Source organism: Thalassophryne amazonica, chromosome 10, assembly GCF_902500255.1.
Source record: "Thalassophryne amazonica chromosome 10, fThaAma1.1, whole genome shotgun sequence".
Lineage (NCBI taxonomy): Eukaryota > Metazoa > Chordata > Actinopteri > Batrachoidiformes > Batrachoididae > Thalassophryne > Thalassophryne amazonica.
In genome coordinates, this window is record NC_047112.1 from 92,776,755 (window position 1) to 92,790,926 (window position 14,172).

The following is a 14,172-nucleotide window of genomic DNA, read 5'->3' on the forward strand; positions in this document are numbered from 1 at the left end:
CTATTAATAATTTGTGTCCAACCTCGTACATTGATCGTTAAAATTAAATTTGTTAGTTCTAAAAGCCATCATAATTATTTATAGGAAAACATTCTATTTTTATTTGTCAAACAAATGTTTGGGCCTGAAAACAGGTTGGTCTTATTTCTCTACAAAGGTTTGAACTTTGAGAGTGTTTACACATGAGAGAAAAGTGAGAATGGTCATGCCTAATTGAGAAAAGTGTATAAAGTGGTTTTACAGGGGGTTTACAGCTTTAAAACGTCTATAATAATTGTAAAAAATAACGCTGACTACTTCGTGGACTTGGCTTATTGCAGGCTATTTTTAGAACGTAACTCCCGCGATAAACGAGGGACCACTGTAACACTTTTTGATTATACTACAAAACAATTGATACAACGGCCGCTTTTGACGCTGTATTGGCACGCGTCGTGATTGGTGGAGTTCTTTTTCTTTGCCGTCTTCCTGGCTTCCATGTCGTAAAATGGTGTGTCTGAAGCGGAGTCTGAATATTTATGGGCGTGTTCATTATAATTACGATTGTTTTCACCCGCTGCATTTATCAAGGTCACATCAGGCATACGCCGGAAATGGGCAGGTGCTCACTGCTTCATACATGTCACGGCAACTTTGGTGTACTTCAAATTTACACCGTAAATTTATGCCACAAGTGTGCAAAGTTGATACATGAGGCCCAATGTATGGAAAACCACCAAAAAAACAATAAATTTACACTACTGTTACAACCACAATTCCAATGAAGTTGGGATGTTGTGTAAAATGTAAATAAACATAATACAATGATTTGCAAATCCTCTTCAACCTATATTCAATTGAATACACCACAAAGACAAGATATTTAATGTTCAAACTGATATACTTTGTTTTTGTGCAAATATTTGCTCATTTTGAAATGGATGCCTGCAACACATTTCAAAAAAGCTGGGACAGTGGCACCACCTTTCCTTCTAACAACACTCAATAAGCATTTGAGAACTGTAGACATGAATTGTTGAAGCTTTGTAGGTGGAATTCTTTCCCATTCTTGCTTGATGTACGACTTCAGTTGTTCAACAGTCCGGGGTCTCTGTTGTTGTTTTTTGCGCTTCATAATGCGCCACATATTTTCAAAGGGCAACAGGTCTGGACTGCAGGCAGGCCAGTCTAGTACCCAACACTCTTTTACTATGAAACTATGCTGTTGTAACATGTGCAGAATGTGGCTTGACATTGTCTTGCTGAAATAAGCAGGGACGTCCCTGAAAAAGACGCTGCTTGGATGGCAGCATGTGTTGCTCCAAAACCTGGATGTACCTTTCAGAATTAATGGTGCCATCACAGATGTGTAAGTTGCCCATGCCATGGGCACTAACACACCCCCATACCATCACAGATGCTGGCTTTTGAACTTTGTGCTGTAACAATCTGGATGGTCTTTTTCGTCTTTTGTCTGGAGGACATAACGTCCATGATTTTCAAAAACAATTTGAAATGTGGACTCATCAGACCACAGCACACTTTGCATGGTAGAGTTTTAACTTGCATTTGTAGATGTAGCGACGAACTGTGTTAACTGACAGTGGTTTTCTGAAGTGTTCCTGAGCCCACACAGTAAGATCCTTTACACAATGTCTGTTTTTAATGCAGTACTGCCTGAGGGATCGAAGGTCACGGGCATTCAATGTTGGTTTTTGGCCTTGCTGCTTATGTGTAGAAAGTTCTCCAGATTCTCTGAATCTTCTGATTATATTATGGACTGTAGATGATGGAATCCCTAAATTCCTTGCAATTGAACGTTGAGAAACACTGTTAAACTGTTGGACTATTTTTTTTATTTTTTTTTATGCAGTTGTTCAAAAGTGGTGATCCTCACCCCATCTTTACTTGTGAACGGCTGAGCCTTTTGGGGATACTCCTTTTATACCCAATCATGACACTCACCTGTTTCCAATTAACCTGTTCACCTGTGGAATGTTCCAAACTGGTGTTCTTTGAGCATTGGTGATGTAACACAGTGGTAAACATACCACTGTCCCCAGCTTTTTTTGAAACATGTTGCAGGCATCCATTTCAAAATGAGCAAATATTTTCACAAAACAAAAATAAATATCTTGTCTTTGTGGTGTATTCCACTGAATATAGGTTGAAGAGGATTTGCAAATCATTGTATTCTGTTTTTTATTTACATTTTACACAACGTCCCAACTTCATTGGAATTGGGGTTGTACTTTAACATGTTTACATATGTATGTGTATAGGAAGAAAGAAACTTGTATGCCTTGTTCAGTTTCTGATGACAAAGAAACTATTCCAGCTGAGCACAGAGGACTGTGTCATTCCCTTACACAGCCGGATCGTCTGTTTATAGACACAAAGGTTCAGCAGATACGACTCTGTTTAGAACAGCATGTACCAATGCAATAACTGTGCCAGCTCTTGTGTGCATAACTAACAATTACTCAGTCCAGCGTCTTTTGGATGTTCTCTCTCTCTCTTCTGACTGGGTTCTTATTGTTTCCCTTTAGCTCACTTAAAGGTGTAATAAGGAAGAAGACCCTGCTGAAATATTCCACAAACAGTCACCTGATGTCCCAGGAACGTCTGGATGTGCACACTGCACGGTGAAACTCACAAATAAGGGAAGGGTTGAGAATATTACTGGCTGCCTCCCCAGGAGCATTCCTCAGAGACACGGCCTACCCACTCAACAATCATTGATTTGTTCATTTTTGTATACCCACTTATTCCAGTTAAGTGTTGTGGGGGAGCTGGAGTCTGTCCTAGCAGTCACAGGGTGAGAGGATACACCCTGGACAAGATGCCAGGCTACCGCAGGACCACATATAGACAGAGAAACATACACGCTCACACCTACAATCAACTTAAAGTTTCCAGTTCACTTAACCTACATGTCTTTGGAAGTGGGAGGAAGCCGGAACACCTGGAGGGAACCCACACAAACACAGGGAGAACATGCAAACTCCACACAGAAAGAACCAAGTGGGAAGCATACCACGGGACCTGCTAGGTATGAAGCAACAGTGCTAACCAGTAATCCACCACAATGCCTCCCACTCAACAAGAAATAGGAAATTTACAACACCAAGACCAACAGCACATAGGGAGGAAACGCTTGAGCCCTGCCCACAATCCGGGTGGGCGTTGCGAGGTTGATGAATATCAGGAGTGAAAGGGTGCAGGGTAAGGTAAAAATATCATGAACTGAAGAGACAGAGCACTCGGAAGAGGTTGGGAGGTAATACTCATGGGAGCTGCAAGAATGGTTTTCAATTTATTTCATTTATATAGCGCCAAATAACAACAAAGCTGCCTCAAGGCGTGTTACAAGTAAGGTCTAACCTTACTAACCCCTAGAGCAAGCACACAGGTGACAGTGGTAAGGAAAAACTCTCTGATTTGAGGAAGAAACCTCAAGCAGGCCAGACTCAAAGGGGTGACCCTCTGCTTGGGCCATGCTCCCGACACAATTGACAAAACAAATATACAGGAAATTTTGCAAGGAATGAGCACAATTGCTCGCTTTAAAGAAATGATCTTAGCAATCAGCTAATCAGACGTGTGTGGCAAGAGAAGCAATCTGGAAGTGGAAGAAATGCTTAATGGGGTAACCTCACAGTGGGGAAATGCACTCAAAAAAATTAGTCATTGGATGAACTCAATTTAATTATGTGCAGGATTTCCATCTAATAAATATATGTAGCCCCAACTCAAAAAAAAAAAAAAAAAGCAAATGCATGCAAGCTAATTTAATTAAATTTAGTTGGGAAGATGTATTTATTGGATGGAAATTCAATCCAATGAGTCAGTTTTTAAGTGTGTTTATGCACTGGGAATGTAGAAAACACCACCAACATGTAAACAGAGATCATGGATGATACATAAAACAGACGCAGTGAGGAAACATGCCAAGTGCAGCAATATGTGCAAAATTAAGATAAACAGAATGTAATATGGCTGGTTGCACATGCTTACCATGACACAGTGCTAGGAGGACTGCAAAGGGACAGAGAACCGTAGAAATGGGGAAAAGATCTAATACAATATGTGGAGATCTTCTAGTATGGGACCCTAAGGGGCAGGTCTTGTGCAGAAAGCCAAACTCACTGTCCCACATGGTGACGGTTACCTGTAATCCATTGAGTCACCCGATCCCTGACAGTAACATACAAAAGCATGGGCTAAACCATCACCTCATCCTCCAACTCTGAGAGGAGTGGAGGCTGGTAAGCATCGGTGCAGCAGAATGACAATAAACCAGTAGCAGAGATGGAAAAGGTGTTATGAGCATACTCACCCCAAACCAAATTGTCTGCCCATAAAGACAGCAGTTTAGCCACCAGGCAACATATAGACCTGTCTCCAGCTCCTGGTTATACCACTCTGTCTGGCAGTTAGTTGGGCGTGGTACCCAGATGACAGACTGAGAGAGGCATCTTTCTGCCAACAGAACTCCCTCCAAAATCTGGAAACCTATTGAGGCTCTTGGTCCAAAGTAGTGTTGGCCTATTTTGTTCCCCTGCTGAAATTGGCAACTGCTATCTTAGAATACAATCTACAACGGTGAAACCGTGCTTTCCCAGATGTGCAGCCAAGAGAGATGAGAAAATAGGAGTGACAAGAGACCGGCACAGGTTTTTGGGAAACAAATGAGTTTCTCAGCCATAAGCTCTCTGACAAAAAGGGTCACCAAAATCTCTGCTTGAGGAAGTTTAACGTTCAACTGGAACCTGGATAGCAAGTCAATTTTGATGAGTGCCCCCCCACTGGAGAACTTGTGAACAATGCATGTTCAAAACAACTTGTGGGACAGACGGTCTTCAGGAACCTGAATTCCTGGTGGAAGGCAGAGTAGTAGAATTGTCAGTTGTATGAGGTGAAGAACTGGCACAATATCACATCAGGCTTACCATTACATCATCCTGGACAGCATGTTAACCCTCAATGGGGTGGGGAAAAACAATTCAGTCTGTTACAAACAGGGATTGGTATGGTTATGATTTTAACAGCACTACAACTCTTAGGTCCACTACTTACTTATTCTTATCGGTACATTTTGGAGAAAAAACAAATTAAAAACAGAATTAACAATGCTTTATTTATACACCTTTGGCATTTAATTCAACATGCCATCCAGGTAGACAAATACATTCAACATATTATGAGGAACATCAATGATGAGATGGAAAACGACATGTGTATTTGTGAGCCTAAATGACAACCAGATATTCATAATCTCCGCTCAGGGTGGTAAACGTAGTTTTCCATTGATCCTCTTACCTAATCCTAACCAGATGGGAAGCATTAGGCAGATCTAACTTAGTAAAATTTGTAGCATCCTGCAACAATTTAAAGGTGGATGACAGGAGAGGAAGAAAGTACCTGTTCTCGACTGTTATGTCACTGAGTACATGATAAATGATGCACAGCCAAGGAGACTTATCCTTCTTCTCTACAAAGAAGAAACTTGTCCAAACCGGATATGAGGGATGGATGATCGCTCTGGCCAATCTGCTCTTGATGTAGTCCTTCATTGCCTGAATCTTGGAACCAGTCAACAATTAGAGATGATTTTCCAAGCAGGAGGTTGGAGTAGTTGCAAGAGTGGTGGGGTGGAAGAGCCATGGCCCAGCTCATACTGAAAACCACCTTGAACTTGATAACGCTGACAAGGAACCTCTCACTGCAGCTGTCTGTGGACTGCTTTGTGAAAGAAATATGCTGGTCATTGTCCATGGTGCTGAAATGCAGCCACATAAAAAATAAATATATAAACTCTCCCACCTCCCCTTCAAATTGGGGTTTACTTCAAAGCATGCACTCACACGCATGGACTGATGTAACATATTTGAATGTGCGTTTCAACAGAGATGGGCATGTTTGGCTGGAGAGCTGTTTCTCTGACTGTTTATTGTTGACTCTACATGTGGACACAAGATAGCTTGCAAAACCAATGAAAAAGTGTAGCATGTGGTAACTATGTTGTGTGATTGTAAGAATGACCTGGATTTGGTATGACCACATGCATATTAAGAAAACCATGGGAACATGATAATATCCATGCATATAAGTGCCAACTAGGTCACATTCACTTGCACACCCGTAGAATACAACTCACCATCAGACTCCCTCTTTTGGCCAAGTTATCATCACCTGACTGCGCAAATTGACTGTGGGTAGTCTCAGACCAGACCACAGTCTTCAACACACCCATTTTCAAAGATTGCTGGTTGCAATGTGACAGCAAGGTGACTGCACTAATTTGGGTCACAGTGCAGCCTCCAGCCACTGTTTTTCCTGGTGTGACCAATACATAAACACCAATTAATAAACATTTAAGATCACATGTGTCACATGAATGAATTTGGTTCATGCACAGATCCAGCTCAAGCTGGGTCTTGATCTTTGGCTAAGTAAGCCTTCATGGGACTTGAGGCCCATTGCTCCAGTGCTTATCTCCAGTTTCCATGATGTGAAGCAAACAAGAGTCCATGACTGCCCTTGGACACGGTGCCAATCCATATTACTTCCCAGCCAAAGACGGTACCCAATTACAGCTGGGTGAACTGAGACAATGCAGATTAAGTGCCTTGTCCAAGGTCAGAGATGGGTAACCGGAGCAGGATTCAAACCCAGGCTGGCAGGCCAGCTCCTTATCTCATTGTGGCAGAAATGACTGAACAGTCTTCTAGTCGATGGAGCAGCTATTGTGCTTCAGAAGGTTCTTGTAGCATTTCTTCTGCTCTCCTCTGGACTATTTTCCTTCACTCAAGTGAGTCGAAGATCTACTTGGGAAGTCGGCTGTCTTCAGCCTAGCGACGTGACCCAACCACCGAAGTTGGTTCTTGATGGCAGCTCCTTATCGTTGGGTGAGATGCACTGTAATGATGACCTTCCCCAAACAGGTCATGTGAGGACACAAAATTTCCAGCCGATCATACTGAAACTTGATGGAATGGTCATTGTTGGCACAGTGGATTCTGCATATTTTCTTTGATTTCTCTCGCTCACAGAATCTACAACCACAATTCCAATGAAGTTGGGACGTTGTGTAAAATGTAAATAAAAACAGAATACAATGATTTTTAAATCCTCTTCAACCTATATTCAATTGAATACACCACAAAGACAAGATATTTAATGTTCAAACTGAAACTTTATTGTTTTTGTGCAAATATTTGCTCATTTTGAAATGGATTCCTACAACACATTTAAAAAAAAACTGGGACAGTGGTATATTTACCACCACTGTGTTACATCACCTTTCCTTCTAACAACACTCAATATTAAATATAGGTTGAAGAGGATTTACAAATCATTGTATTCTGTTTTATTTACATTTCACACAATGTCCCACTTCATTGGAATTGGGGTTGTAAGATAAAGATTATTTTTCCAGAAGTGCAGTGATGATACATAATGCATCAACTTCTCTTTGAAGCTGCTGTGACAAGAATGTCACCAGTGCTTTTAGTGAAGTGTAGCCATACTAATTTACTGGAAACAGTGTGTGATGTCCATCTGTGATCTGAGCCAAAGCACAGATCGTCTCCAGGACACTGACAAAAAACATGTTGCAGACATCTTGTCAGTGCTGTCATAACAAAACTACATACAAGATGAAACAGATTAAACCAAAGTGCACACAGACGAACCGAGATGATGAACCAAGCTTCCCTTATCGGGTCCAGAAATATTTGGTCACTGTCTGAGTATGGTTTTCCCATGTACTTTTTTGTTATTGGTTGGTACAGCTTAAGACAATATACTGGAGCTGAAACAGTTTGCTTCCATCTTTATGTTGAAGATATTTGCATCCAAAGCTGATTAACCATTGGATGACAGCTGCTGAAATACTTTTTTTTTCTATTGTTTTGCATGTATGAAAATTATTTGTTGTACTTTATTTGATCTTTATAATTAGAATGACCTAAGCGCTTGGTCACCCCCTGACTCTAGTCTGCTTGAGGTTTCTTCCTCAACAGAGACAACAATTTTGCTTAACACTGTTGCCTGTGTGGGGGTGGTAAGGTTGGCCCTTACCCTTGTGAAGTGCCTTGGGGTGACTCACATTGTGATTTGGCATTATATGCATAAACTAGCACATTCTGTTGAGATCCACTGTTTCTAGATTTGAGTAGGGTTTTTTAAGGTAGCTCACATTTTTCAAGGGTGGTAAGAAATTATGCAAAGTTTCTATAATGAAAGTGCAGGAAATGAAAATGAGAGTTTTGTGAATAATTGTATTTATTATTTGGCACATTTAGTTGATGTCCATGCTGTACAACTGACAAGGTTGAGATATTTCCTTTGTTCAGACTTTGTCTGGTCACCAGGGACTGATTAATGGTGATATCAATGTGCATTGTTCCTTGTTGTTACTTAACATCCCTAATTTCTCAAAGTATTAGTCCTATCAACTTTCCATTTTTGCAGCATTCATCATTGTCCAAAACACATAAGCATACCAAACGGCAAATGTCAGCTCTCCCCTGTTTCTCCATAATGACAATTACACACTTGAACATAGAGGCCGCTTCGCTTTTAATATATAGATGATGATTTTTCCACCCCCTACTGGAATGAAAAAAAAAAATATATATATATGAGAGAGAGATCAACGTCCATTGTTCACTGTTAGCTAATATCCCTAATTTCTTCATAAATATTAGTTCTATCAACTTTCAGATTTTGACACGATAATAACTGACCCAAAATACATAAGCATACCAAACAGCAAATGTCAGCTCTCCACAGTTTCTCTTGGGAGAGAAATCTTTAATATCATGCCTGTGGGTTTTTTTTTTTTTTTTTTTTTGCACTTGATATCCTTTTGTTTTTTTAAGTTTGTAAAATAACTACTTTTTATGGCAAAATATTTGCAAAGTTGAAAGTTATTGGTTGAATTTATAGTTATGACTTATTTCACATCCATAGGCCCAGTGTACCCGCCATATTCAATCAGTGTTGGATTAGCTGTTTTAAAGATATCTTGGTAAAATTCATACATACAAACAAACAGTTACATAGAGACCAAAGTGATCACAAGAGCATACCCCTCCGGCTGTATCACGAATAGTTTCCATGTAATTTATTTTTAAAATTTATTCACACACCGCAACCCAACTCCGGATAAAGTGGAAGAAAATGGATGGATGGATAATTACACAAGTATGTTTTAGACTGCTGTAAAACAGTCATGAAAACACTGTGCTGATAAACCTTTTCGTATTATATTTTGAAATCACAAATTGGATTTTAAAAAATGACAATTATACATTCAAATTTTTGTTTCACGCTAAGAAAACATTTTTATCGTAATGCCATTTGATATTTGTGATTACAATTTTTAATAAATTGTTTTTAAAAAGTACCTTAAATTAACTACAAATCCCAAACACTTCCTAAAATCATCGCTTCCAATACTTGTTTATGATTGGTTGCAGGTCAGCTCAGCTTCACCATCCACATTTCTAAATGGCTTCAAAATCTATCAATCAAACAAAGAATAAGCCAACCAATCGCATGTTGTGTTTTCTCCGGATAGGCGGGGTGTCGGGCTTCCTCGCACAGCACGCTAGTATTGTTTCGTTCCTAACAACCTGCTGCCTGTAGTTGCTGTGTGTGTTGTCCACTCATGTCTCCGTGGGTTTCGGTTGAGAACTGTTCCCCGCAGCCGTGTGAGCGACGCTGCGGGCGGCTTGACGTTTAGCTCCTCTGCCTTCTTTTTGCAGTGTGGCCTTCAGCCGCGGCTGCGAGTTAACTTTATCTTTCAGCGTCGCTTTGCTCCTAAAGTCATATTTATTTCATGAAGATGGCGGCGAGTGGGACACTTAAATGACTGTCAGAAACATCGCCTCCATCTGTAATATGGTAAGTAGCTGTCTGTGGGTGACTCACCTCCTGGTGACTCCTCGGCTCGGGGTCACTCCTGTGACGTAAGCTGCATCTTGTTAATGTCAGTAAGGTTTTGGGGAGAAGACACCATGTAGGCACTTGGACATTTTTTCAAAGTTGTTTAAATGGCCTTCTGCCTGCAATCAGACAAAAGGGCACCAAAAATGCAACAAAATGACACCTAATTTGTCAAAATCGGATAAATAACACCAGAGATATTGAGATTTGAAGGGGTCATTTTCGTGCCCTATTTTCTAAGTTTATTTACATTACAATAGAGGAAAAAATTGTGTCAAATAATAGGAATTGCTGGCTGAAAGGAAAGGTAGATTAGTATGGACACCATTTCTAAGTGCTAAAAGATATTCCAATCAAATTTTAAGGGGGGGGGGGGGGGGGGGGGGGTGGGGTCACTGGATATCTGGAAATTATTTTGCTTTGATCTTTGGTCAACAAGTGACCCTGATGACCCCAAGGTCAAGGTCAATTAGTGGAATGTCGACACTAACGGAAATGGTTACCTTGAACTAAAATTGAACAGAAACACATTGAGTTTACATTCAAAGCACCATTCTCTACAACTATGGATGTAGGAATTCACTAAGACATCATTTCAAGTATTAATTATGCACCATATGGCGGCCATATTGGAGGAAAGAACGGCAGATTTTAGCTTGGACCAAAGTATATCATGTAGGGTATCAAAATGGAGCTTAGAATGAGAGGAAACTAAAACTTCACAATCTAACCTGATTTGAAGCTTCTGCTGGGTTATTTTTCAGTCATACTGTATCTAATTCAAACGAGATCACCCAGGCTGTAGTCTGTCAGGAATTTGAAGAGGGGCATGTGATGGTCCTCAGACTCCTCCTCAGCTTCATCATGGTCTCTCCAGTATGACAAACAAACTGTTGTCACGCCTCTCTTTTCCCACACTCTCAACACCCTTCCACAATAAAGCACATTGCATGCGTCCTCCTCAGAAAACCAGAAATGGTCAACACAGCAATCAACCAGACCCTTGGGATTTTTCCAAAATGTCACAAGAACCTTCTCTGCTCTTCAACTCAAACTCAGTTCTAATGCCAGCTCATCCCTAAGTTCACCACGTTCTACTGCTGCTTTCAATTTCTTCTCCACTGCATTCCTCTGTTTGGTTTCCTTCTTTTGCTTCTTCTTCTCTTGTCTGGCATGGTATTCCTTTTCACGTAGTCTTTCCCTTTCCCTTCTTATTCTCCTCACTTGCTTTGCTCTCCTCACAGCAGACATGACAATACGGTTCTGCTCAATAAAGTCTTTCTTCTTTAACCATTCAAGGGTCTTGTTCTGCTTTGCACACCGTCAATGTACCCCATAGTAGCATTTGGGGCACGGTGATGTTGGCTGTCAACCATGGCAAGGACTCTTTAGGGGTGCTGTGTCTATCTCATTGACATTTAATAGGTGTTCTGTGTCTTATGACCTGAAGGGGGCAGCAATGCACTGACAATGCCTAGCTTGCCAACAACCAAGAAGAAGAATCAGAGGGTATCACTTTAATACGTCATAGTTCTGCTCGACCAATCAGAAAGCAGTACCATACCAGTGCGCCAGCCTGCCCAAATAAATATGCTCGACAAAATAAATCCCCAATCAATCCTTCATAATGAAGCAAAACTGAAATAAAATCCTCGCGAAAATAACATTTTAAGATATCGATAAACTTATCTGAAGCATTTATCGGCTGAAAAATGTGCAGATGTTCATGTATAGAACAATTATTTTCCGGGCATGGAGAGTAGACGACAACTATTTTCAGAGCGGGACGTCGCTACCATGGCTCCCGGCGGGGATCCAAAATATTAGTGCAGAGGCACAGATTCATATGATACTTCGCTAAAATGATGTTTATTACATAAACTAGACCAAGCAAAGGTATTTACTCACCTACGAAGTCACGCAGGCGGTGAATTTAACATGGGAAATCCACGTTAAATTTGAAAATCAGGCACACTTCAAAAATCTGAATGGATTTTTACCAGACAAAGTGCGTAAGAATTCGCAGGTCTCCTACATCAAAATAGCGGCATTTCCGGTAGAATTCATGCAGAACCAGCCTCTCCAATCTGCATTTTAGGAACGATATGTACCGCGAGCTTGAAAATTTGATGACGTCATCTCGCGAGGCTACGTTGCCGGCTGACGCGGCTGATGTCCAAGTGCCTACACCATGTGCAGTTAGTCAGATGATTGGCAGGTTAAAGTTTGAAGCAGCCCCCTGGTTGTGGTTGCATAATGTCTTGCTGCACAGGACTGCTTACATCCTGCAGGATCAGGATTAATCTGTGTGCATAGATAGTTAAGAGTTGGCACAAGCAGGCTTAAACTGTTATTGCTGCTGTCCTTCCTTTCATGTAAACAGCAAACTGATGTCTCTTGGCTGTCTTGCTCTGTGGAGACATAGTAAAGTGATTATATATATATATATATATATATATATATATATATATATATATACAACCCCTGGCAATAATTATGGAATCACTGGCTTCGGAGGATGTTCATTCAGTTGTTTAATTTTGTAGAAAAAAAAAAAAAGCAGATCACAGACATGACACAAAACTAAAGTCATTTCAAATTTCTGGCTTTAAGAAACACTATAAGAAATCAGGAAAAATAATTGTGGCAGTCAGTAACGGTTACTTTTTTAGACCAAGCAGAGGGAAAAAAATATGGACTCACTCAATTCTGAGGAATAAATTATGGAATCACCCTGTAAATTTTCATCCCCAAAACTAACACCTGCATCAAATCAGATCTGCTCGTTAGTCTGCAGCTAAAAAAGAGTGATCACACCTTGGAGAGCTTTTGCACCAAGTGGATTGACATGAATCATGGCTCCAACACGAGAGATGTCAATTGAAACAAAGGAGAGGATTATCAAACTCTTAAAAGAGGGTAAATCATCATGCAATGTTGCAAAAGATGTTGGTTGTTCACAGTCAGCTGTGTCTAAACTCTGGACCAAATACAAACAATATGGGAAGGTTGTTAAAGGCAAACTTACTGGTAGACCAAGGAAGACATCAAAGCGTCAAGACAGAAAACTTAAAGCAATATGTCTCAAAAATAGAAAATGCACAACAAAACAAATGAGGAATGAATGGGAGGTAACTGGAGTCAACGTCTGTGACCGAACTGTAAGAAACCACCTAAAGGAAATGGGATTTACATACAGAAAAGCTAAACGAAAGCCATCATTAACACCTAAACAGAAAAAAAACAAGGTTACAATGGCTAAGGAAAAGCAATCGTGGACTGTGGATGACTGGATGAAAGTCATATTCAGTGATGAATCTGCATTGGGCAAGGTGATGATGCTGGAACTTTTGTTTGGTGCCGTTCCAATGGGATTTATAAAGATGACTGCCTGAAGAGAACATGTAAATTTCCACAGTCATTGATGATATGGGGCTGCATGTCAGGTAAAGGAACTGGGGAGATGGCTGTCATTACATCATCAATAAATGCACAAGTTTACGTTGATATTTTGGACACTTTTCTTATCCCATCAGTTGAAAGGATGTTTGGGGATGAAGAAATCTTTTTTCAAGATGATAATGCATCTTGCCATAGAGCAAAAACTGTGAAAACATTCCTTGCAAAAAGACACATAGGGTCAATGTCATGGCCTGCAAATAGTCCGGATCTTAATCCAATTGAAAATCTTTGGTGGAAGTTGAAGAAAATGGTCCATGACAAGGCTCCAACCTGCAAAGCTGATCTGGCAACAGCAATCAGAGAAAGTTGGAGCCAGATTGATGAAGACTACTGTTTGTCACTCATTAAGTCCATGCCTCAGAGACTGCAAACTGTTATAAAAGCCTGAGGTGGCGCAACAAAATACTAGTGATGTGTTGGAGCGTTCTTTTGTTTTTTATGATTCCATAATTTATTCCTCAGAATTGAGTGATTCCATATTTTTTTCCCTCTGCTTGGTCTAAAAAGTAACCGTTACTGACTGCCACAATTTTTTTTCCTGATTTCTTATAGTGTTTCTTAAAGCCAGAAAGTTGCCATATTTGAAATGACTTTAGTTTTGTGTCATGTCTGTGATCTGCTTTTTGTCTACAAAATTAAACAACTGAATGAACATCCTCTGAGGCTGGTGATTCCATAATTTTTGTCAGGGGTTGTATATCTGTGTGTGTGTATGTATATATATATATATATATATATATATATATATTATATTATATATATATATATATATAT

At 40.2% G+C, this 14,172-nt stretch overlaps 1 protein-coding gene across 1 annotated transcript in view; it reads left to right on the forward strand.

Moving 5' to 3' along the window:
- The first annotated feature begins 9,575 nt into the window (after positions 1 to 9,575).
- Positions 9,576 to 14,172, forward strand: part of usp46 (ubiquitin specific peptidase 46) — a 69,185-nt gene continuing 64,588 nt past the window's right edge. The window contains exon 1 of the mRNA XM_034180515.1: positions 9,576 to 9,894. Within this exon, the coding sequence (XP_034036406.1) occupies positions 9,859 to 9,894 (36 nt within the window). The 5' untranslated portion in view covers positions 9,576 to 9,858. The remainder of the gene's footprint in view (positions 9,895 to 14,172) is intronic.